This window comes from Nelumbo lutea, chromosome 7, assembly GCF_056320005.1.
Source record: "Nelumbo lutea isolate HS-2025 chromosome 7, American lotus-T2T, whole genome shotgun sequence".
Classification (NCBI taxonomy): Eukaryota; Viridiplantae; Streptophyta; class Magnoliopsida; order Proteales; family Nelumbonaceae; genus Nelumbo; species Nelumbo lutea.
The window spans coordinates 9,802,657-9,825,059 of NC_142690.1; the positions used below are offsets into that span (position 1 = coordinate 9,802,657).

The window sequence follows — 22,403 nt, forward strand, 5'->3', positions numbered from 1 at the left end:
AATTAATGGAATAAATTGAAGAAATCATAACCAAATAGTAAGATTCAAAGTATTGGTACAATAACATCATCGATAGCTATTTTAGAGAGAGAGAGAGATCAGTCAATAGAACTTTGAACTTTGTAATATAGCTTGAGAATTTGGATGTGGAAAAAGCATGAGAACTAGAAAGGCTGAAAAGATGGATGATGTTTACCAAATTTATGTGGGAAGTAGTGTAACAATAACTTCTTCAAAGGTGCCAAAGCTGACCTAGTTTGAGTGCATATGTGAAGCCTTCGAATCGACTCAAAGGTAGCAAAGAAACAACAATGTCTGACAAATTAAAGTCATAATAAATCATTTGGAAGGCAATGTGTTGGAAGATGATTTGTGCTCAACGTTAATTAATTATATTGATGGTTCCTTTGTTAATAGTAACGATGTTGCTCCTAGCTTTGTTATTCTTGGATTTTGCCTAGTTCGATATATTGTAGTGTGTATTCTTGGAAAATTGTAAAATGGGATGAGCAGTCTATTTGAAGAAGTTGGTTATTTTATGAAATTTTTAGCAAAATGTAAAATTGTATGTATTCTTGTAAACAACAACCTAGTAGCACATGAACAAACTAATAGAGCTAGTTAGATTAGCCAAGTCAAATTTAGAATAGATTGATTTGCCTTCGGATTGGATTTTTTATCCATTCTTCCAATTCTGGAGAATCTTGTAATTCTGATATGAATGAATGAATTACTTTTCTTTTGTCCAAAAGAGAGAGAGAGAGAAATCAGAAAGAAGGAAAAAAAATCAATCCATCCTTTGATTGTTGTTTCTAGTGTTGGAAAATGGGGTCACTGTAATTTTGGAGGAGAAGCTCTGAGGCGCGTCTGAAGGCATTGCCTTTAAAAAGTTATTTGCTCCCACTCAGTTTTACTGAGTTTGCTATTGGGTTACAGGCAAATTCGTTCCTAAGATACAACAGAGCCTTGGGCGAGAATCTGCAACTAGCAAAGTTGAAGAATCTCTGAAGAAACGTTCAGTGAGACTATAGTAGACCGGGCAGAGAGAGAGAGAGAAAGAGAAAATGGATTTCGAAAATGTGTGTTTTTGAAGTCTGATTCGTGCTCCTTAAATAGTTTATGAAGAGGTATGAAGAAAAGGTAAGTGCTGTTTAAAAAGTAATTAACAATGCACCTCTAAAGCACCTCATTGCACCCCATACATGCGTGCACACGAATGCATGTGTGTTGCGCAATATCAAACCCCCATACTCTCCTCTACTATTTTTAAGGAGTATAAATCAGTTCCTATTAAAATACTGAAAACAAAGTTTATAATTTTCCAATGTGGGACAAGCTCAAAATTGGGTTTTGTAAGAGAAAAACTAATTCTCAATCAAGTGTGTGGGTGCAATTTCTCATGTAATTGACCAATCAAACCCATTGGATTTAATCTCTTATTAGATTAAAATCCAACATCTAGCTCCTTACTTTTATTTAAAATCTTTTCTAAAGCGTTATTTCATGAATTTTATTGTATGTTTCAATCTTGTTGTTGTTGTTGAAATGGTAGCCAATACTTATGTCTATTTTTTCAAAGCTATTGATGAGTCTTATAGAGCCTAGAGAACCATTCATAACTCATGTGACATTCACTTCTCTCCCAAGTTGCAAAAGTTTTTCCAAGAATTAGATTTTCTTCTTTTTCTTTTTTCTTTTTTTAGGTTTTCAAATAAATGTTTCTAATGAAATACATATTTGTTTCCCATTCTTATTGTTCTTCTGATTGCTTTAACTAACATATCTATCTCTCCTTCTCTTTAGTTTTGACCCTTCCCTCTATTGTAGTAAATGGTAAATGACACCTCCAAATAGAATAATTCTCCCTATCATTCTTCTTTATTCCTTTTCCCTCATTGCTATGTTATATTGGAGTTCGGCTTGTCTCAGGGCAAGTTGGTACTCGCACCATTCGAGCAGCCGCTTATTGCAACCTTGCATTGGAAATATCTCCAATGAAATAAATTATATAAGTACAGAAATATTCCCAACATAAGATTATAAAGGCTGTTGGAATGGGCTTCAGACTTGTTATATTGCTCCCATTACCATTCATCTTTCCGCACATGAATTGTAATTTCTTGTCTTAATGGAGATAGTTTTGACTTTTGAGCAGATGTCATGCATTGTTTTTTCATTGGTATTTATCATCTTTGTTTGTTGTTGTTTTAACTTTTTTTTTTTGGATTTTGATCACCATATTGATGATTAAAGTGGCAATAGCAATTGGGATACTCTATTTTTATATTTCCTCATGCAAATTTAATCTTTTTTTTTTTTGTATTTCAATGCTATTATGAAATCAATTTGATTTTTTTTTCTTTTTTTTGTTTCAATTAGCTAATTATACCAATAACTATTTCACATGCCACACCTTTATTACTTTGCATATAATAGACACCATGTGGGCTCAACAATTATTATGGTTTTATGGGACATCTAACATCATGAAGATCCTCTACATGAAATGTGTAGAACTAGAAAATACAAGGCATTCTAGTCCACAATTACTTGATTGAATTTTGTTTGATAAATTAACCTTGTCTCTCATTGTCCTTATTATAATTTATTTCTTATTGTCTCTTCATTTTAATAAGAATCCAACTAATGCATCAAAATTTCACATTAAAGAAATCATATAGTCTACTTACTTTTCGTTGGTTCACATTACACAAAGTGCATCTCCATGATGTTTTATAAGGTGTATTTGTCATCAGGACATTAACAACATTAAAGATATTATATATGATGTGTCATTTTATTATTGGTTCATGTCTTTTGCTGCTGGGTACATTTGATGCACCATATATTTTGCCTCATTTTTATTAGCTTATAACTAATTATTATATAATTTCCCATTTATATTCTTCTAGTTTTGTTATGTGTCTAGTAAGAGTGCAAAAAGTGAATGCAATTTTTTTTTTTAAATGGAAGGATGCAAACTCAAATTTTGCATGAATGAATTTTTATATTGCATTTACCAATTGAGTGGTGGAAGCGAATTTTGCTTTCATTTTAAATGCAAAAATGGTTGAAAAACCACATCAGTACAAAATTTATCCTAGTTCTGCATTTGCACCCTTACCAAAACGCAGCCTAAACATTTGAAGGATAACAGATCTCACCTAATTTGGACTGTTGTAGGTTGTTTTGTGGCGTGGGAGCATCGTCTTCTAATGTGGGATGTCACATACAATCTTTTTTTTTTTCCACATAAAATCAGGCATATGTGGTGTAGGAAGTGAATCTTATTTATGTCCCTGACTTTTTGAAACAGATTTTTCAAAAAGCACTTTTACAAAAGTAAAGTCCAATCATTTCCTGTTTGCATGTGTTATCTCCCTATTGGAGAGCAGGTCATGTCCATTAGTCAACAAATCATCAATATATTTGTTTAGTTGGTTTCCTCTGAAATTAATGGCAAAATCGTAATATCCAGTAAAGGAAATGCCAAATAGGTACTGAAAGCCCCTCCATTGACTCGAGTCAATTTCCAATGGCGTGGAATTCTCTAATGACAGAAAATGACAGAGGGAATTGGCAACAAATCTGTAATTGCCGAATTAGATTAAGGGCAAATCAGTCATTCCGTTTCAAAATTGGCAAACATCATTTCGCTTTCCAACACTACTTAAAAAGCAAACAAAGAACCTCTCCTTCTCCTCTCTCCCTGTCTTTCTCTGTCTCTCCGCTTGGCCTGTCTGTTTATCACTGCAACATCAATTCTCTTGGGCATTTAGTCGAACAGTTCCTCTTCACTGACTTCTTTCTGATTTCCTGCCGGGAAAAGCAATCCGGTCGACGCGAGTTGAAGTGAAAGAAGACATAAGAGGGAGAATGGAGTGATGAAAGTTTTTTTTTTTTATTTTTTTATTTTTAAGCTATGTCGTTTCCATGACTTGAGTGGTGGGGGGTGAAAGGTAGCGATGGGGAAGGTGGGCTTCGGTTTGGCTTTGAGTTGTGCAGTGGCGTCGTGTACGATCGCAGCTATATTGGTGAGTCGAAGAGTAAAGAGCCGGCGGAAGTGGAGCAGGGTGGTGGGTATCTTGAAGGAATTAGAAGAGGGATGTTCCACGTCGATAGGAAGATTGAAGCAGGTTGTTGATGCAATGGCCGTTGAGATGCACGCAGGGTTGGCATCTGAAGGCGGGAGCAAACTCAAGATGCTTCTCACCTTCGTTGACAATCTCCCCGACGGGTAATGAGTCTCTCTCTCTCTCTCTCGTCCTTTCTCTCTTTTATCTTTTGTTGAGGATTTATGGGTTTTACTCTTGTCACTGGGACGATTAATTGGATGGTCCATGCGTCTCCGCTTGTTCATTAGTTTCTCAGGTTTTAGCATTTCTAGGTTTTTTTGTTATTCTTTTGTGTTCTTTTGTTGATTGGAAGTGGTTTTGTCTGTTTTTTTATTATTTTTATTGAGGTTTTAATGTTTTATTAGCCTTCACTCTTTTGGTTCTATCTATTGGTGTCCACTTTCTGTGCTTTATAGAGTTTCATTTTTTAAATTTATTTTATTCTATTTTGCCTTGATTGTCATGTCTTTGACATTAGAATAGATTTGTTGTGTTGTTTTATTCTTTTCACCAATGTCTTTGCAATTTTGTTCTCCTGATTAATAGTTATTTGAAGGGTAACTTGTTCTTTTTCTGTTTCCTTATTGTTGTTGTGCAAATTGAACTCTTTTAAAAATCGTCACTGGTATTGCCTTGAGTTGTTAATTTTGAATTTGATAGAAGTTTGTTTTTTCATTCTTTTCCCTTTTGGTTCCACTGTTTCATTTCTTTATTGTGCATTTTATTATGGAAAACTGTCTTCTATTATTCATACTTTTTCCTTCAAGTGAAGAGAATAATATAATCTTCTTTTCCTAGTTATGGTGGCGGTTTTGTTTGTTTGTACGGAACTTACTGTATACTACACTGTAAATTAATCAAATGGATCTATCTGCAGTTTTCTCTCATTTGTTATTGCATATATTTGTTTAAATTGTTGTCAATGTGAAAGGAGGGAGGGACATGGAATCCTTATTTTTTATTGATTTCTTGGCTTCATTACTGAACTATTTCAGTGACGTGCACCGCTGATTGTTTGATCCAGCAACTATTCAGGACTTCTGATCGTTGCATTTCCACTTTTATATTGATTGAGAGGGAGGGAGTCAATTTATTGTTGTGATCTTTCCTCCAGGAATGAAAAAGGAACTTACTATGCACTCCATCTTGGCGGAACCAATTTTAGAGTATTGCGGGTTCAGCTAGGGGGGGAAAATTCATTGATCTTGGGACATGAGGTGGATCGACAACCTATTCCCCAACATTTAATGACTAGTACAAGTGAGGTACCCCACCCCCCTAAAAAAGGAAAAAGAAAAGAAAAACTTGTTTGGATAGCTCTAAAATCTTACAGTCTTACCAAATTTACATACTCCTCATGAATGCAGGGTCTTTTTGATTTTATTGTCTCAAAATTAGAGCAGTTTGTTGAGAGAGAGGGCAACGGCTCTATGTCTATGCTGGACAAAAGGAGGGAGCTTGGCTTTACGTTTTCTTTTCCTGTTAAACAAACATCTGTTTCATCAGGCATTCTCATCAAGTGGACAAAAGGATTTTCCATTGAAGACATGGTAAGTTGGATATTATTCCAAATATAGAAAAAATACATGTTACATAAACCTTTTCTTTGCTAAACATTTCTTTGATTTATATTCTTCATAACAGAATTCATTGAAAGCATCTCTTATCTCCCCAGTTGAAATTTAATTCTATATTATTTAATCTACTTGTGATTGGTAGAATTATGGTAAACCTTTTTTTAATAAATTTAACCACAAAGTATTATCTGCAATTAGAAATCATTTCTTGTTATATTTGCAAAATAGGTGGCTGCCCCTCCACCGGGAGTAAATTTTTGGGTTAAAAAAGAGTATGGATTTATGATTACTAATAGCATCTGAATCTGTCTAATACTTGAATGTTGATAGCAGCTTAAAGCGGATATCCTAACTTATAGGTTTCTACTGATGTAACTCAAGGATGTTTGGATCAATTGACTTTAAACATGAAGTTCAAGAAAATTAATAGAGAACCCGTAGTTAAGAAACATCAGAGTGCAAAACAGCCAGGTCCCAAGGTTCAAATTGTTCATGGCATAGGAAAAAAAATCACTACTTGTCCTTAGGTATGATGGACTGATGGCTAAAGAGAGGATCAAATAATTTGAATAATTTTTTAGTGTTTTTTCTAACTTTTCTATTTAATATTTTTTGGTCATGGCAGTTTAGGTGGTTCAATCCATGGCATTTAACTAGTTTTATATTCTAAAGATTTTTCTCCAATCCTTTGTTAATTTGGATAGTGCATAGAGCCGAAAGAAAAATAACAATTCAAATTGTTTAGAGTTTAGACCTATAAGTAACTTGCATCCTTTATTCTCATTCCAGAGAGTCAGAAGCTTTGCACTGTTAATGAGGATGATTTGTGACATCCTTGAAGCCTGAAACTTCTACATGTATATTCTTTTCTTTACATTATTTTTTTGGTTAAAAAATATGATCTAGATTGATTTTCTGTGATGATCCTTCCTCCTGCTAGATTGCATCACTAAGTTCTTATGGTGGATCTTTGATAGCATGGTAATTAAGATACTCTTAGGTGAGTTTGAATGTCCCTATAACCCTTTGCTATTGCAGATGGAGAGAATGCTAATTTTCTCTTCTGTTGTTGAAAATCCATATATCAGCTTTTGTTTTATTTCTACCTTTTTGAAGTTAAATAGATTCAGTGGATTCGGGAGATTTACTTGACAATCTTTTGTAGGCTTATCACACTATTAGAATTGATAAACATATTTTTGGAAGTTGGCTCCTTTTGTCATGTGCTTTTGCCTATTGAAGGAGGGGAAACATAGCTTTGCTAATTTGCTCCTTGGCTGAATGAAAGGTTATTATACACTTCTATCATGAAAAGTCCATGGAATAGTTTGGAGTTTTGAAAATAGATGAATGCTTTTCCTAGTTGGGAAACATAGTTTTTGTTGTCATCCATCTTCCTTGGAATTTGCCTTTTGTGGTAGGGAAAATTTTCTGTTGATCTTTGCCCTTTTCCTATATTATTGTGGTTCAGGATAGATTCTTACTTAGGGGCCATTGGGCCATTGCTTGGTTTAATGGTAAAATCTTGGGTTTGCAAGCATGAGAACGCAGGTTCCAGTCTGAGAGTAATTACTTTGTGCAAAAAAAAAAATATGCCAATAGTTGGGATTGTATCCAAGCTACCCCTCCCAAGACCTTAGATAGCTGGGATTAACATTGGGTAATGGTCTATTGGCCTTTCTATGTATCCTTATCTAGGGGCTGTTTGATAACAGATGGAGTGGCTCAACTGATTCTTAGGTCCTTTGTCTTTCAGTTGATAAATAAAATAGTTAAATGATAAAATATTTGAGGGTATAGCAATCAACCCAATTTCATCTCAAACCATTAAAGGAGGTCAAAACCCTACTTAATAACTTGTTTACTAAATCACAAAACAGTAAGCCTTTCAGTTCAGCTGCTTCAGCTGTCTTTTGGTAAGCTAGAAACCGAGCATGATGGTGAATTTAACTCTGGCTAATAAAATAAGTTATTTTGATTTTTTTGATCGGAAATGGTAACTTTCATTAACTTCAAAGAAAATAGAACGACTATCACCTTCAAAAAGGTGATCCCCAAATCATAAACAGTCTTACAAACATGCCCAAAATAAAATTTCCCTATTAACCCCTTGCTTTGCTAGAGCATTGGTCAAGGGATTTGCTGATCTTCTAGCCCATTTGAACTGTACCCTAAGCTCCCTTGTTAGATTCAAAATTTCCCTTACAGTTTGTCTAAGGGTCCAAGTGCCTAGCTATTTGTTTGCATCCAGCATATTACCAACTTTGAATCTCCCTCCACTTCCAGCTGCTGAAAGCCCAATTGTTTTGCCAATCTGAGCCCTTGCAGTAGTGCCATTACCTCCACCCTAAGTGAGTTACGCAGCCCAATTGGTCCAGAGAAAAGAGCCAGGTTTTTTCCTTCCACATCTCTAAAAACGCCCCCAACTCCAGAGGGGCCAGGGTTGCCTACAGAACTGCTATCAAAATTCAATTTTACCCTGTGCTGTAAAGAAGAGGACCAACTTTCAAGAATAGTAGTAAATGAGGAAGATGAGCCTGCTACTGCACTCCAGCCTCTAAGCAAGTCATCTACCGAAAAGGCCTTGAAAAGATTTAAAATTTTCAGCCAATGTATGACCTTGATGGTTATTCCTTCTTACCAATTCATCCTTTGATTTCTCTTGCCCTAGGAAAAGAAGCTCAAATTAGTAAACCAAGAATGAATAACTACTTAGAAACTATTTCTTAATCAAAGAAGCACCGTTTTGTAAAATGAACTTTTCACAAAAAATGGTGATCCAATAATGCCGTTTTGAGTGCAACCATATTACAAAATCCCATGGCACTGCTAGCTTTAACTCTGCAAGATTTAATCCAGTTTTTTTTTTTTTTTTTTTGAGAAAAGATAACTGATTGTATTAAAAAAAAAGAGAAAGTACATGAGATTGTGTACAGTGTACAGGAAGAACCAGCAATAGAAATTACAAAGGCAGGAATTCTTTTACTATACAAGTTTTCTCTAAAGATGCCCGATCTAGCCAAACCGTCAACTGTAGAATTTAGCTCCCTGGGAATCCAGGTTAGATTTACAGCCAAGGTGTCCAAAATATCTGTGGCTTCAGTCAGGTAGTGTGCCAGTCTCCATGGGCCTCCCTCCTCCATGTGAATCCAATTGTCCCAACTAAGCTTCATCTTGTTCTCCTGTCCCCAGAAAAAAAGATGTATATTTCTAGTGTAATGGTGTTATTGATCTATTGAGGAATCTTAAAATGATTCACAGCAAAAGCAGGGAAAGTGGCCAATACAGAACTGATAAACACGTCTTTGGAAGCTTTTCTGGGGTGTTAGCACTGGAGGAGACCTCTGACTTCTGGAAATTAATTAGCTAGCTTGATGCCCTGAAGTAGTCCTAATAAGTTGCATAAATTTTATGGCAATTAGAATGTTGGCTTTCAGAGTAGCACACTATTGTTGCAAAAAATATGCTTGAGAGGATCGTGCTGTTCCTCTGTAACCTAAGCCCTTTCAATTCACCATTTTTGATTGCAGAGCTAATCATAAGGGCAGGACTTGGGCCGTGAGGATGAATAGGTAGAGGGAGAAGGAATACCCTTGCTGGATCTGCTCGAGGGACAAATCCTACATTTTTGAACACTATTGAATGAAATTGTGAATGCAGTTGGAGAAATACATTGGTACACCAGGGATCTGCAATGGGCCTCAATGTCCAATTTCTCTGTGAAATTCCATTCAATGTGATCATTGGAGGGGTGGAATAGGTAACTTAGCCCAAAGCAAGGTGTAAGCAAGTTAATAGTTAAACCTGAGGGGAGGTCATAGTATTTGACCAAAACCCCAGGGGAAGTATAATTGGTTTACCCTCTTTAATTATCTGCGGAAAATGCTTGACTTGTTTGGACTTGTTTTCCTATCCAACTTACCATTTTTAATTGAATAAATTTTTATTTCCATTTAGATTAAATAATTTTATCATACAGGAATTGCAATAATTATTGATTTGATCTAGGGTTATTGGAACCATTTTGGAATGAACATATATGTATGACACAAACTATACACGTATGCAATGCATATAAAGTTCATGCACGCATTATACTGCATATGTATTCTGCAACCTCTTTCCTGATGTGTTATGTTTGCCTGTCAGATTGGAAAAGATGTTTCTGAATGTTTGCAGCAAACAATAAGAAAGAGAGGACTTGATATGCGGGTAGTAGCATTGGTAAGGCACCATCTTATTGATCATCATGATTTTCTGGATTTTGGGTGGCAGCATACATGAGCAAAATGCATGCTTTTTAGTTGTGTTGGGGCCACATAATTTAATTTGGTATGTTGCTTTCTTCAGTAGTTCAGATGGCTAGATTACTAGATTAGGGTCAGTGAAATCATTGTTCCTACTCTTCAGATATATGAATTGCTCATTCTTGGGTCTGTGAACAGATAGGATTTGGATTGAATTGGGGTACACTGGAGATCAATTTGGTTATTAGAATGTCATGTTTGAAACTTTGAATTCAATTTGTATTCTGATTAAAAAAATTGAATTTCCAAATTGGATCTGATTAAATTTCAGAACTCCCCCAAAAGGCCGACACTGAAAATAAGGAAAAAATTGTACACTTTTCACAGTGCAAATGATTTTTTTGGTGGATAGGTAACTAACTTTTTATTCAAAATTTTCTGTAACAGTAAGTTGTCAAAAAATTAAATATAGATAGGCTAAAATGACAAATATATGCAGGAAAGTGGTTTCACCCTATTTTTAATCTGTATCTACCGTATATGTACCTAAAACAGTAGAATTTATCCCATGTGCAATAGAAGCCTAAGATGATATAATCAAGTTTAACTTGAAAGTCAAATAATCCACAAACGGCTCTTTAACCTACATATGACAGAAAATGAACTAAATGCTTGGTCTTAAATAACGCAAATTAATCATTTTCTTCATTTCTTGTAAGTGCTTTAAAACAAGCCTCCCTTACAAAACTAATTATAAACCAAAAAAAATGACGAAAGTAGAGAACTAATTCTTAATTGAATTTATTTGAATCGTAGTGTATCATAGGAATCATATAAATCATCAGATTTATGCATCAAATTGTAGGATTCATACAAAAATTGTAAGGTTTTTGCAGAAAAGGATTTAGACATAAGATTCAAATCAAAACCCTTTGGCTTCATGATTCAAATCATGAATCGTACCATGAATCACAAGATTTTGACAATGACCAATGTTTTAGAAGGTAGAGGTATGAGACATCGTGCAAGGATCTTCCAATCAATAAAAGCATAAGCTTTGAGATGTCATTTTTATAAGGAAAATGGACTAAAATAAGTATAAGGATAATAATATGTATGAAGGGACTATAATTATATATAGAAATGTTTGGATGACTAAAGTTTTGAGAATTTAGAAGAACTAATTGCATTTACCCAAATCCATTGCTACTAGAAAGTACTTAACATAAAACAGAAATTTTTAAGTGGATGTTCAAATCAATGGTGATTGCTTATTCTCTTTTCTATGTGACGTTCATAATTTGACCATCTGGGTTGAATGGATCAAAACCATTTGATCAAAATAATAGATCTAAGCCATTAGATTGGAATATAAGGATAATAATATGTATGAAGGGACTATAATTATATATAGGAATGTTTGGATGACTAAAGTTTTGAGAATTTAGAAGAATTAATTGCATTTACCTAAATCCATTGCTACTAGAAAGTTCTTAACATAAAACAGAAATTTTTAAGTGGATGTTCAAATCAATGGTGATTGCTTATTCTCCTTTCTATGTGATGGTTCATAATTTGACCGTCTGGGTTGAATGGATCAAAACCATTTGATCAAAATAATAGATCTAAGCCATTAGATTGGAATATTAGGTCAGATTCTACTCAGTATTTTAAAAGTACAAGGTGCAAAAAAGCGTAAGAGACATTTTGCACCCAAGGTACAAGGTGAGGCACACTCCTTTTTGAAGCAAGGCAGAAAATGTAAAAAACATTTTACAGCAGATGAATTTTGGGCAGAAATGGAGGAACTGGGTAAAAGTTTGTATCACCTCTCCAAAGTTCTCAATTTTGGTTAATGGACAGTCCGCAGGCTGCTTTGATAGTTCCAGGGGTCTTAGATAGGGTGATCCTCTGTCTCCTCTACTCTTTATATGTGTAATGGAGATCCTCACTTTATTCTATACGAAGGCTGTTGTTTCCGGTGAGTGGGGAGGTTTTGCAATTGCTCCGAGGGGAGAGAAGGTGAATATTCTCCATTTTGCAGATGATACGTTATGCTTTGTGGATGCCTCCCTCTCACAAGTAGAGTTAATCCTTGGGATCTTATCTTGGTTTGAAGTGGTTTCTGGTCTAAAAGTCAATTGGAACAAGAGTCAAATTATCCCAGTGGGTCAGGTTTCCAATTTAGTAGATTGTGCTGGAATCTTGGCTTGTTAGATAGAGTCCCTTCCAGTCAAATATCTGGGGCTCCCTCTGGGGTGAGTGGTGGTTCTTCTGCAATTTGGGACCTGGTAATTGAGAGAATGGAAAGAAAGCTGGCATCTTGGAAGGCAAAATACCTTTCTTTTGGGGGTAGGGTGACTCTGATTAAGAGTACTCTCTCCAATTTACCCACCTATTTCCTGTCTCTTTTCTCTATTCCAAACAATGTTGCAAATCAGCTTGAAAAGCTTCAAAGGAGTTTTCTTTGGAGAGGTTGGGAGGAGGAGAAAAAAGTGCATTTGGTGAGTTGGGAGCAAGTCTGCCTCCCCAAAGATGAAGGGGGGTTAGGCCATAGTTTTCAAAGCGTCTAGGCGATTCTGGGCGACACTGGGGCGCCTAGTCGCTTAGGTGATAAAAATTTTATAATATGAAAAACTAACTTTTGGCTAGTTCCTAGTTTTATATACCATTCAGCATGTATGTTACTTGAAAAATAACAATTCTCTTTATTAAGAAAATTAAATTTCCTCAAAAAATGTGGCAAATCATCACATCTAAAAGATAAAAATCTTTTACATATATTACTTTCATTATTTTCAAAAATACTACTACTATAATAAGTATTTAATAAAGCAAATTTATATTAATTAGCAGCTAAAGAAGATTATTAACTTTATATGATAAATATTCAAGATGGAAAGTAAAATAGAAAAAAAAACAAGGATTGAGTTTCTGTTTTATTTAATTAGAGAGAGAATAGAAAAAAAGAACTTTATTATTCTATGGTTACTTTCCCCTTTCTTTTATTTTCTTTCTTTCTTTCTTTTTCTCTTCTTGAAACCCTTTGATCTTTTAAATTTCAATAGTAAAACAATAAAACAAAATATAATTGATATATATATATATATATAGCATATAATCAAATGTACTAATGCATACATTAATAAGATACAACAATATACTGATATTATAAAAGGCGCCTGCCTTGTCATTTTTGTCGCCTAGAAGGGCACCTAGTTGCTAAAAGTCAAGGCGTTTGGGCGAGGCGCCCAGCCAAGGGCACCTAGGCCCGCCCAGGTGACGCCTTGACAACTATGGGTTAGGCATAAGGAAGTTGAAATCTTTTAATTCTGCTCTCCTCTACAAGTGGATTTGGAGATTTGTAGCAGAAAATGATGCCTCTTGGAAGGCAAAATACTTTTCTTTTGGGGGTAGGGTGACTCTGATTAAGAGTACTCTCTCCAATTTACCCACCTATTTCCTGTCTCTTTTTTCTATTCCAAACAATGTTGCAAATCAGCTTGAAAAGCTTCAAAGGAGTTTTCTTTGGAGAGGTTGGGAGGAGGAGAAAAAAGTGCATTTGGTGAGTTGGGAGCAAGTCTGCCTCCCCAAAGATGAAGGGGGGTTAGGCATAAGGAAGTTGAAATCTTTTAATTCTGCTCTCCTCTGCAAGTGGGTTTGGAGATTGTAGCAGAAAATGATGCCTGGTGGAGATCTCTCATTGCTAGCAAATATGGTGTGGAATGGGGTAATTGGAGAACGAGGGACCCTCCTCCCATTTGGGATAACTCTTTGTGGAGAGGGATAATGAAGAAATTTTCAGCTCTGGCTGCTGGGGTCTCAATTAAAGTTGGCAATGGTATTAGGACCAAATTTTGGAAGGACTCTTGGTGCTCATATGAACCCCTTGCTGATTCCTATCCTCTCCTCTTCCAGTGTGCTTCGAATCAAGAGGCTTCAGTTGCAGAGTGCTATAGTATATCTGGTGGTTCAGTTCATTGGTCTCCTTCATTTAGAAGGAACCTTTTTGATTGGGAGGTGGCTGGGGTTTTGAATCTGTTGACCTGTCTTCAGAATCATGAGCTGGAGTACAGTTCAGAGGATAAGTGGCAGTGGAAGTGGAACTCAGATGGTGTGTTCTCTGTCAAGTCTCTGGCTTCTAACCTCTGTAGTAGTGGTGTTCCTGATTTCCTTGGCTGTCAAGTGTGACATCCCACCAGCCCAACTAAATCTAACTTCCTAGTTTGGACTATGGCTCTTAATAAAAGTCTTACTAGAGCTAGCCTTGTGAGAAGGGGCATTCAGATTTTGGACCTGTCATGCAGTCTGTGTGGGAGTAGTGATGAATCCACTGACCATTTGTGCATCAACTGCCCGTTTTCTGCTCAGCTGTGGAGTCATTTCCTCAGCTCCATGAACTTAAGTTGGTTTATGTCGAGGTCGGTTAAGGAGCTGTTGTGTTGCTGGAAGCTCATGGGTTTGAGCAAGAAAAAGAAGGCTGTTTGGAAGACGATTCCAATTGCTGTGTTTTGGCCCATCTGGTCTGAGAGGAATAGAAGGATGTTCTGTAACAAGGCTTTAAGTCCGGAAGAGCTAATTCAGAAAACAGTGGGCAAACTGATGTCTTGGGTGTCTGTGTCTGAGGATTTCAGAAATTGTAATGTGTCAGCTATTTTTCTTTCTAGTTCCTGGTGGAATGTTAATTGCTGATTTGATCAGTCGGCCTTTTCTGGGACCGATCTCAGCCTCCATTGTGTATTTCTTATCTTAATAAATATTACTTTACCTTTTCCAAAAAAAATGTAAATTAGGTTGACTGGTGCAGTGGTTTAGCTGTCTGGTTGAATGGCTTTTTGACGAAGTCAACTGTTTTTTGTGTATTGATGGGTTAAGTTGGATCAAATGGTCTTGGCCTCTTGGTTGTCAAATGCTTTGATCATCTTGGTCAATGATGGGCTGAAAACATTGGTTAAATTACAGAGTAATTAGAGTGCAAAGATACTTTTTTTTTAGAAAAGGTAATGTAATTTTATTGATAGAAAATACTAGTACAAAGGCCCCACAACTAACACCTTAGAAGGTGAAACAGCCCAAACATAGCAAAATTACAGATGCCAAAGGCTCCTAGAATTCAGCCCAGTCCCCAACTGAGCAGCCTGAATTCCCTTCATAGTTTTCAAGGCGATTCTGGGCAACACTGGGGCGCCTAGTCACTTAGGCGATAAAAATTTTATAATATAAAAATCTGACTTTGGGCTAGTTTCCTATTTTTATATACCATTCAGCATGTATGCTAATTGAAAAAATAGCAATTCTCTTTATTAAGAACATTAAATTTCCTCTAAAAATGTGGTAAATCATCACATCTAAAAGATAAAAATCTTTTACATATATTAATTTCATTATTTTAAAAAATAATACTACTATAATAAGTATTTAATAGAGAAAATTCATATTAATTAGCAGCTAAAGACGGTTATCAACTTTATATGATAAATATTCAAGATGGAAAGTAAAATAGAAAACAAAAACAAGGATGGAGTTTCTGTTTTATTTAATTAGAGAGAAAGAGGATAGAAAAAATAACTTTATTATTCTATTCTTTCTTTCCTCTTTCTTTTCTTTCTTTTTCTCTTCTCAAAACCTTTCGATCTTTTAAATTTCAATAGTAACATTAAAACAAAGTATAATTATATATATATATAGCATATAATAAAATGTATTAACACATACATTAATAAGATACAGCAATATAAATGATATTATAAAAGGCGCCCACCTTGTCATTTTTGTCACCTAGGTGGGCGCCTAGTTGCTATAAGTCAAGGCGTTTGGGCGAGGCGCCCAGCCAAGGGCGCCTAGTTGCCTAGGCGACGCCTTGACGACTATGATTCCCTTCGAAGCCGAGACCCAAGAAATCAGCTTTCCAAAAGAAATAGCTATCAGGTCTTTCGGATCCTTATAGATATTCTGAAATAATCTATTGTTCCTTTCTGCCCAAATGGTACTGATAACTGCCGCCAGAATGGACATCCACACTACTGAAGCAAGCTTTGACAATCCCTGTAATCCCCAGCTCCACATCATCTCCTTCACCGAAGCTGGCATTGACCAGGCAAGACCCACCGAACCAAGAAAGTGATTCCAAATACTAGCAGAAATTGAGCAGTGCAGAAACAGATGACTGGTATCTTCCACTCCCTGACCACATAACACACACCTCTGATCCTGAATATGAACCCCTCTCTTACATAGGTGGGCTTTAGTTAAACACCTGTCTAGAACTGCCGCCCACACTAGAGCATTGATTTTTGAGGGAGAGGTTGAATTCCAGATTCTGGAGGCAGGCATTTCTTCTGAAGTACTCATTGTCATGTGAGTGACAAATGACTTGACTGAGAAGAGGCCATCTGTACTCCAAGTCCAGGACCAGCTGTCTTCTTTGAGCAGATTTAGGGGTTGAAGGGAGAGCAGATCGAGTAGGTCAGCCAGGACAGGAATTTCCCAATCCTGAAAATTCCTTCTGAAAGAGTGCAAAGATACATAGAAAGCTCAAATTTGTCGTTAACTCGGTATTGTGGCCAGAATTGTCCATTTAATGTACGAAGCACTTCTTGTCATAACTCATCTAATGTGTAGGCATGGATGCATGTCCAATATACTTTTAGGTGTGAACCCCAATACTTAAGTCTGATTCCTCTCTCCTATTGAGTTATTTTTCCATTTCTTTATTTATTCAACGTAAGATCTGTAGATGGACACGATTGCTACTACAGTAAACAGGGATATGGTTTCTCATTTCTCAAAATCCAAGGCAAACTCAAATATTTCCAACTGATGGTAGTTGATTTTTTTTTATCCCTCTCCCCTTTCTTTTTAAAGGCCAAAACTATGGTTACAAAAAGGTGTGAAGGGTTTGTGGTGGCACAAAGAGCAAACACAAAAAGCAAACAAATTAGGACACCGTTTTGACACATAATTTCAAAACTATATGCCCAAAATATTGTTTCTATTTATGCCCATACATTTGTAGTTATGCATGCTATATATACTATAAATCTTTGTTTATATATTATATATTATTGTATTTACAGATGCTAGTAACGTAGCTAGGCCATATGAGCATAATTCTCTGGTCTATGTAAGCAGGTGAATGATACTGTGGGAACATTAGCTCTTGGACATTATCATGATGCGGACACTGTTGCTGCAGTGATTATTGGAACAGGCACAAATGCTTGCTATGTGGAGCAGACAGATTCAATTATCAAGTGTCAAGGCCTTCTGACAAAATCTGGAGGCATGGTATCTTTTCTTCGTAGCTCTAATTCATAATGATTTAATAACTGAATTCATGTACAGTTGTACTGTTTATGTCTCATTCTAAGCCATCTGCTGTTAATCAGGTTGTGAACATGGAATGGGGAAACTTCTGGTCAACCCATCTGCCAAGAACTTCGTACGATATTGATCTAGATAGTGATAGTCCTAACCCAAATGATCAGGCAAGAGCCAGCTACTATTGAAAAACATTTTTTTTTTCTCAAACTTGCCTTCCTCATGGATTTAGTGTATGACATGGCCTTGTAATTTTGGCTTCAGGGGTTTGAGAAGATGATATCAGGAATGTATCTGGGTGATATTGTAAGGAGGGTAATGCTTAGGATGTCAAAGGAATCAGATATTTTTGGGGATGCTACTTCTAGGCTATCAGTGCCATTTATCTTGAAGTAAGTTTCATTAATAGATTTTTCTATCTTAATATAAACATCTGGTATATCCCCCTGCTCAACATCTAGAGAATCTCATCAATGATAAGCCTATAATTGGGTGAGTGAAACATTGGTCATTGTATGGAAATCCTCTTTCTCTTTATATTCCTACAAGTATCTGCAATTTATATTGATGTTGTTTTCTTGTTTTTAATATTCTGATTTCAACATTGCTTAATTTCTATAGGATTTTAAATAACCTGATCTTTAATTGTATTTATTGCTTTTGATAGTTCTTCCTATGACATGAACATTCTTTTCCCCCATTGTCACCCTATATCTTGCCCCTCACTTGATTTGTGTCTTGGTGCTGTGGCTGCAGCTATCTGTTTAAGATCCTTTGTCCTTCCTTTTCTTTTCTGAAGTTCTAAAACCTAGGTCTCAAAGTTGTTCGTAAGGTGCAATGACGCGGTCTAAGCAGCAGTTATTGACACCTTAGGTATCCTGAACTTTACTCTCTATTTCATGATAGGCACAGTTTTTCTTCTATGTTGCTCATTCACAGTACATGACCATTTGCTGTCAGTTAGCCTGTGGTTACATGGATTAATATAGAGAGCTGCTGCTTTTCACCTCTGTACCATGCTGATGCAAATCAGCCAAATGGAATAACTAAGTGATCCAACCTATCTGCTTAGCTGTAACATCAGTTGCAAAGTCTTTGGATAACTTACATGAGAATTTTGTGCGTTCTTTATATGCCACATGAATGAAGTTTACCGGAGAGAATCTTGTGTTGGAGCACCAGGGCCAGGGATTGAGTTCTAAAGAATTTATTCTGATAAAAGATGGTTTGCTGAGCCTGGGCTGTTTTGTACTTGTACCTTGCTATTTTCCCCTTTGGATGGTAAAGTGATTTCTAAGTATGCAATAAAAGTCAAATTTACTATTGACTATCCAAAAAAAAATGCATGAATGAAGTTTATCGTGACATTAAGTAGTAGAAATAGGACATCAGAATTTTGTATATGATAAATCTAGACAAGTTGGGGAGCATCATGCATGTAATGTAATGTAATACCAGAACCTTTCATTGCATATCATTTTTATATCATCATCATTATTTTGGAATGGGATAATCATTTCAATCATCTAGTGGCATCTGTATTTCTGTCTATCCACCATCCATGCATGTGATTATACACTATTATACACTATTGATATGCTTATAAGTATCCACATGGTTTTATATACAGAATGCAAACTGGGAGTTTTATCACACAAAGACATCTCAGAGGCCTGTTTGGTTCATGGGAATAGGGCTCTGGAATGGGCTATTCTGATTCCAGCTGTTTGGTTGGATGGAATTGGAATCCCATTCCCATTCCTGCTGGATTGGCCATTCTCTGCCCCTCCCTTAGGAATGAAATCCCATTCCTGCTGATTTCAATTCCCATTCCCATTTATGTCTGAACCAAACAGACTATGGGAATGGCCCATTCCAATTCCGATTCTGGAGGATTTCGATTCCAATTCCAATTCTGATTCTGACTGCGAACCAAACGGACCCCGTGTAAAAGTGCATGAATATTTCTTTGCGTGCATTGCAAATAATTTCAACTATCAAAGTGGCTGAGCTCTCATTCATCTTTGTAATTGAAATGATGAAACAGACCTTTTCAGTGATATTTCTTTGCGTGCATCCCATGCATTTAATTTCTTAGGTTTCGTTTGTTTATAGTGAAGAATGCAATTTCTGATTTACTTTTTACTTCGTGTTTTATCTATTTTTGGTTTCATTTTTTTTTGTACTTCATTGGTAATGCAAACAAATAAGATGAGACAAGAGCTGAAACAGAAATGAACCAGAGTTTGCACTCAAATCATTTGTATTCCCATATTTTTGCATCAGATGAAATTGCACTGAAAACAAACTAGGCCTTAGGTTTTTGAGAAAAAAACAAGGATTTTCAGCTCATGACAACCAAAAGGGAAGATCAAATAGAATAGCCATCAAAATTCCAAATTCTGACTGATTTTCTTTTAATATTTCTTTCTTAAGAACGATTAAATGACCGTTGCATGATGATTAATCAACTTTGATCTGTTTGCTTTATGTTGGAGAAGATTTGGCCTAAAGACTCGACATGGACCCAAAAATTTATTCTTAGAAAGATATAAAACCCATATCCAGCCCAATCACAAGAACACTAAAATGGAACTGAAATGAAGCCCATTTTGTCTGCTCGTCACACTATTATATTATTATCTCTCTGGGTCTGTGAAGGAGGGCATTTGTTGATAAAAAGCATAGTGTAAAGTTTACCTTTTTGTTGGTTTACTATTACATACCCTGTTGTTGGGTTTGTTTTTTCGTTTTTGTTTTTACCACTCTAGCATAACAGCCTTAGATTTCCTGTGGAAAGGGAAAATGTCCTAGCTAAGAGGGAGAAGAGATAGGGACATGAAACTTGGGCAGGGAGAAGAGATAATAATAATGTACAAGAAAGTCCCTTGTGGTGGGTGGCATGCATAACCATGCTAATTATCAGCTTTTCTTTAAGCAATGGCAATTAGTCTTTTCCTTTTTCTTCTCTCTACATAATAATTATTTAGCATCTTTACTGTTCATGCTTAGTTATACCCACCGTCCACATTATTCTCTGTCATAACATTTTGGCATTGACTCCCTTATTGATCACTTCGGGTCAGAATTCTTTTGTAATTTTATTTCTGTTGGTAGTTTGAGAAAGTGAAGCCATACAGCTTTCTGTCTACTAAGATCTACAATTGCAGAAGTACACGCCATGTTTGATAGTATTTAGAAACTTCAGAAGACGAAATATTTGAAAGTTGAGGGCCAAGGGCACGCCTGCCTGGGCGTCACGCATTGTTGCCCCCTAGTTGCTGCATTGACCTGGATATCTAGCATTCAAGTGGTCTGATATGTCAATAGTTATGAAGAAATTCTGCAATGTACTATACGGATTGTAAATGGATGAAACTCATTCTGGACTATGTTAACCTTCCAATTACCATTCAAGTGGTAAAATCATTGGTCCAATAGCTAAGAATTGGAGTCTCTTCTGGATGGACTCCATATATGATTTAGTGGAATCAGATAGAGATCAACTATCAGGCTATTCATCTGAATCTCTTTCTCATTTGATCTAATTCAAACAGGGTAGGCCTGCCTTTAGTGGTTGTTTTGGGTTGTCCATAAATGTAATTGAGACTCAACTGCAGGTGTAGGGAAAGATGTATGGGTTGCAGATATGATAGTAGTTTGTAATTTTTTTTAACTCTGCATCTTTCCTTGTGCGACTTCTTTTGGAATCCTTCTGTATCTGCTTTGAGTTCTGCATTGTTCTCAACATCATGCGAATAGTCTTTCTATTGTTGTTAAACTCTATGGCTTTTGCACAGCTTTTGTTGTACTCCTGGCAATGTAGCCAATGGAATTCTTTTTAACTTGGAAACATTAGATTTGTCCGGGATTATACGTTATAGGCATTAATCAGGAGTACATGGATGTCTATTTAATCTTCTTAGAATTCTTGTGTTACGGAGTTAATACCATCTTTAACGACTTAAAGTAGCATCTATTGACAGTTGCACACCAATGTGTTATATTTATTGGATTTACATATCGCCATTGGATTTTATACACTTGGAAAGACCTTTCCGTTCATTAAATTTTCTTTATCTGAATCTCGTAGACAAATATGCAACAAATTTTTACTCGAGTTCTAAATGTATGTATAGGACGCCTCTGATGGCTGCCATGCATGAAGATGATTCTCCTGACTTGAAGGATGTATCAAGAGTCTTGAAAGAAAATCTTGAGGTACAATAGTTGTCTACTTTGTTCAGATGTGTTTATTTTTCCTTCTACCTTGTATAAAAAATTTCTGTTACAACTTACCTTTTTGTCTGGTTTTGTTTTTTTGGATGAATTTTGTAGTCTTATTCTCTCTTTGAATGATAATGATATGCCTTTTTTAGATATCTGATGTCCCACTGAAGGTGAGGAAGCTGATCGTGAGAATATGTGATGTGGTGACCCGGAGGGCTGCCCGATTGGCTGCTGCAGGTATCGTAGGGATCTTGAAGAAAATTGGAAGGGATGGGAGTGGTGGCATTATGAGTGGAAGAACCAAGAGTGGTGAAACATCAAGCAGTAAGAGAAGAACAGTCGTGGCGATAGAGGGTGGTTTGTACACAAGTTATTCCTTATTCAGGGAGTACTTGAATGAAGCTGTGGCTGAGATTTTGGGGGAAGAAATGGCTCCGTATGTTGTCCTCAAGGTTTCAGAAGATGGCTCAGGAATCGGATCTGCTCTGCTTGCTGCTTCTCATTCTTATCCCAGTATTGGTCCTGTAAACGTTGCCATAAAATGATAAAAAGTAGTCTTATATATATATATATATAGAAGCTTCCATGTTGTGCAATGCCTTCATAGATATTGCATGTGAATATCTACTTTTTTCTTCTTTTCATTTTTGTTACAAAAATCACCAATCCATTGCCCGTTGTTGATTGTTCGCTACCCTGGCAACAAGTGGGATCTGAATTCAAATTCCACGACTGAAAATCATAAATTCTATTCTCTACCCGTTTTTTATTGAGCCCATATACCTAAACAAGCTTATATTCACCCCAACGTTAGCACCATATATACTGCTGACTCTCAGCACAAGTTGAACCCCAATATAGTTGTGGGCTAGTAAGGATGTCTTTTACAGTTGAATATGATTTGTGTCATACGG

The 22,403-nt window shown here is 36.1% G+C and overlaps 1 protein-coding gene across 2 annotated transcripts; it reads left to right on the forward strand.

Annotated features, from left to right (window-relative positions):
* Positions 1-3,700: 3,700 nt before the first annotated feature.
* On the forward strand, positions 3,701-22,148 carry LOC148845021 (hexokinase-3-like). Of its 2 annotated transcripts, none has more exons than XM_088953347.1 (9): positions 3,701-4,237; positions 5,230-5,380; positions 5,483-5,665; positions 9,842-9,916; positions 17,071-17,226; positions 17,328-17,426; positions 17,524-17,651; positions 21,399-21,480; positions 21,639-22,148. In XM_088953347.1, exons 1-9 carry the CDS (start codon positions 3,966-3,968, stop codon positions 22,032-22,034), a joined length of 1,542 nt encoding a protein of 513 aa, XP_088809473.1. In that variant the 5' UTR covers positions 3,701-3,965; the 3' UTR covers positions 22,035-22,148. The 2 variants fall into 2 exon arrangements, with proteins under 2 accessions (XP_088809473.1, XP_088809474.1); XM_088953348.1 differs by having other exon boundaries at positions 3,710-4,237; positions 5,230-5,332.
* Positions 22,149-22,403: the final 255 nt, after the last annotated feature.

Coding starts and splice junctions, on each gene's coding strand:
- LOC148845021 (XM_088953347.1), top strand. CDS start 3,966: ATGGGGAAGGTGGGCTTCGGTTTGGCTTTGAGTTGTGCAGTGGCGTCG. Junction 17,427..17,523: donor GTCCTAACCCAAATGATCAG/GCAAGAGCCAGC, acceptor TTTTGGCTTCAG/GGGTTTGAGAAGATGATATC. Junction 21,481..21,638: donor TCTTGAAAGAAAATCTTGAG/GTACAATAGTTG, acceptor TGCCTTTTTTAG/ATATCTGATGTCCCACTGAA.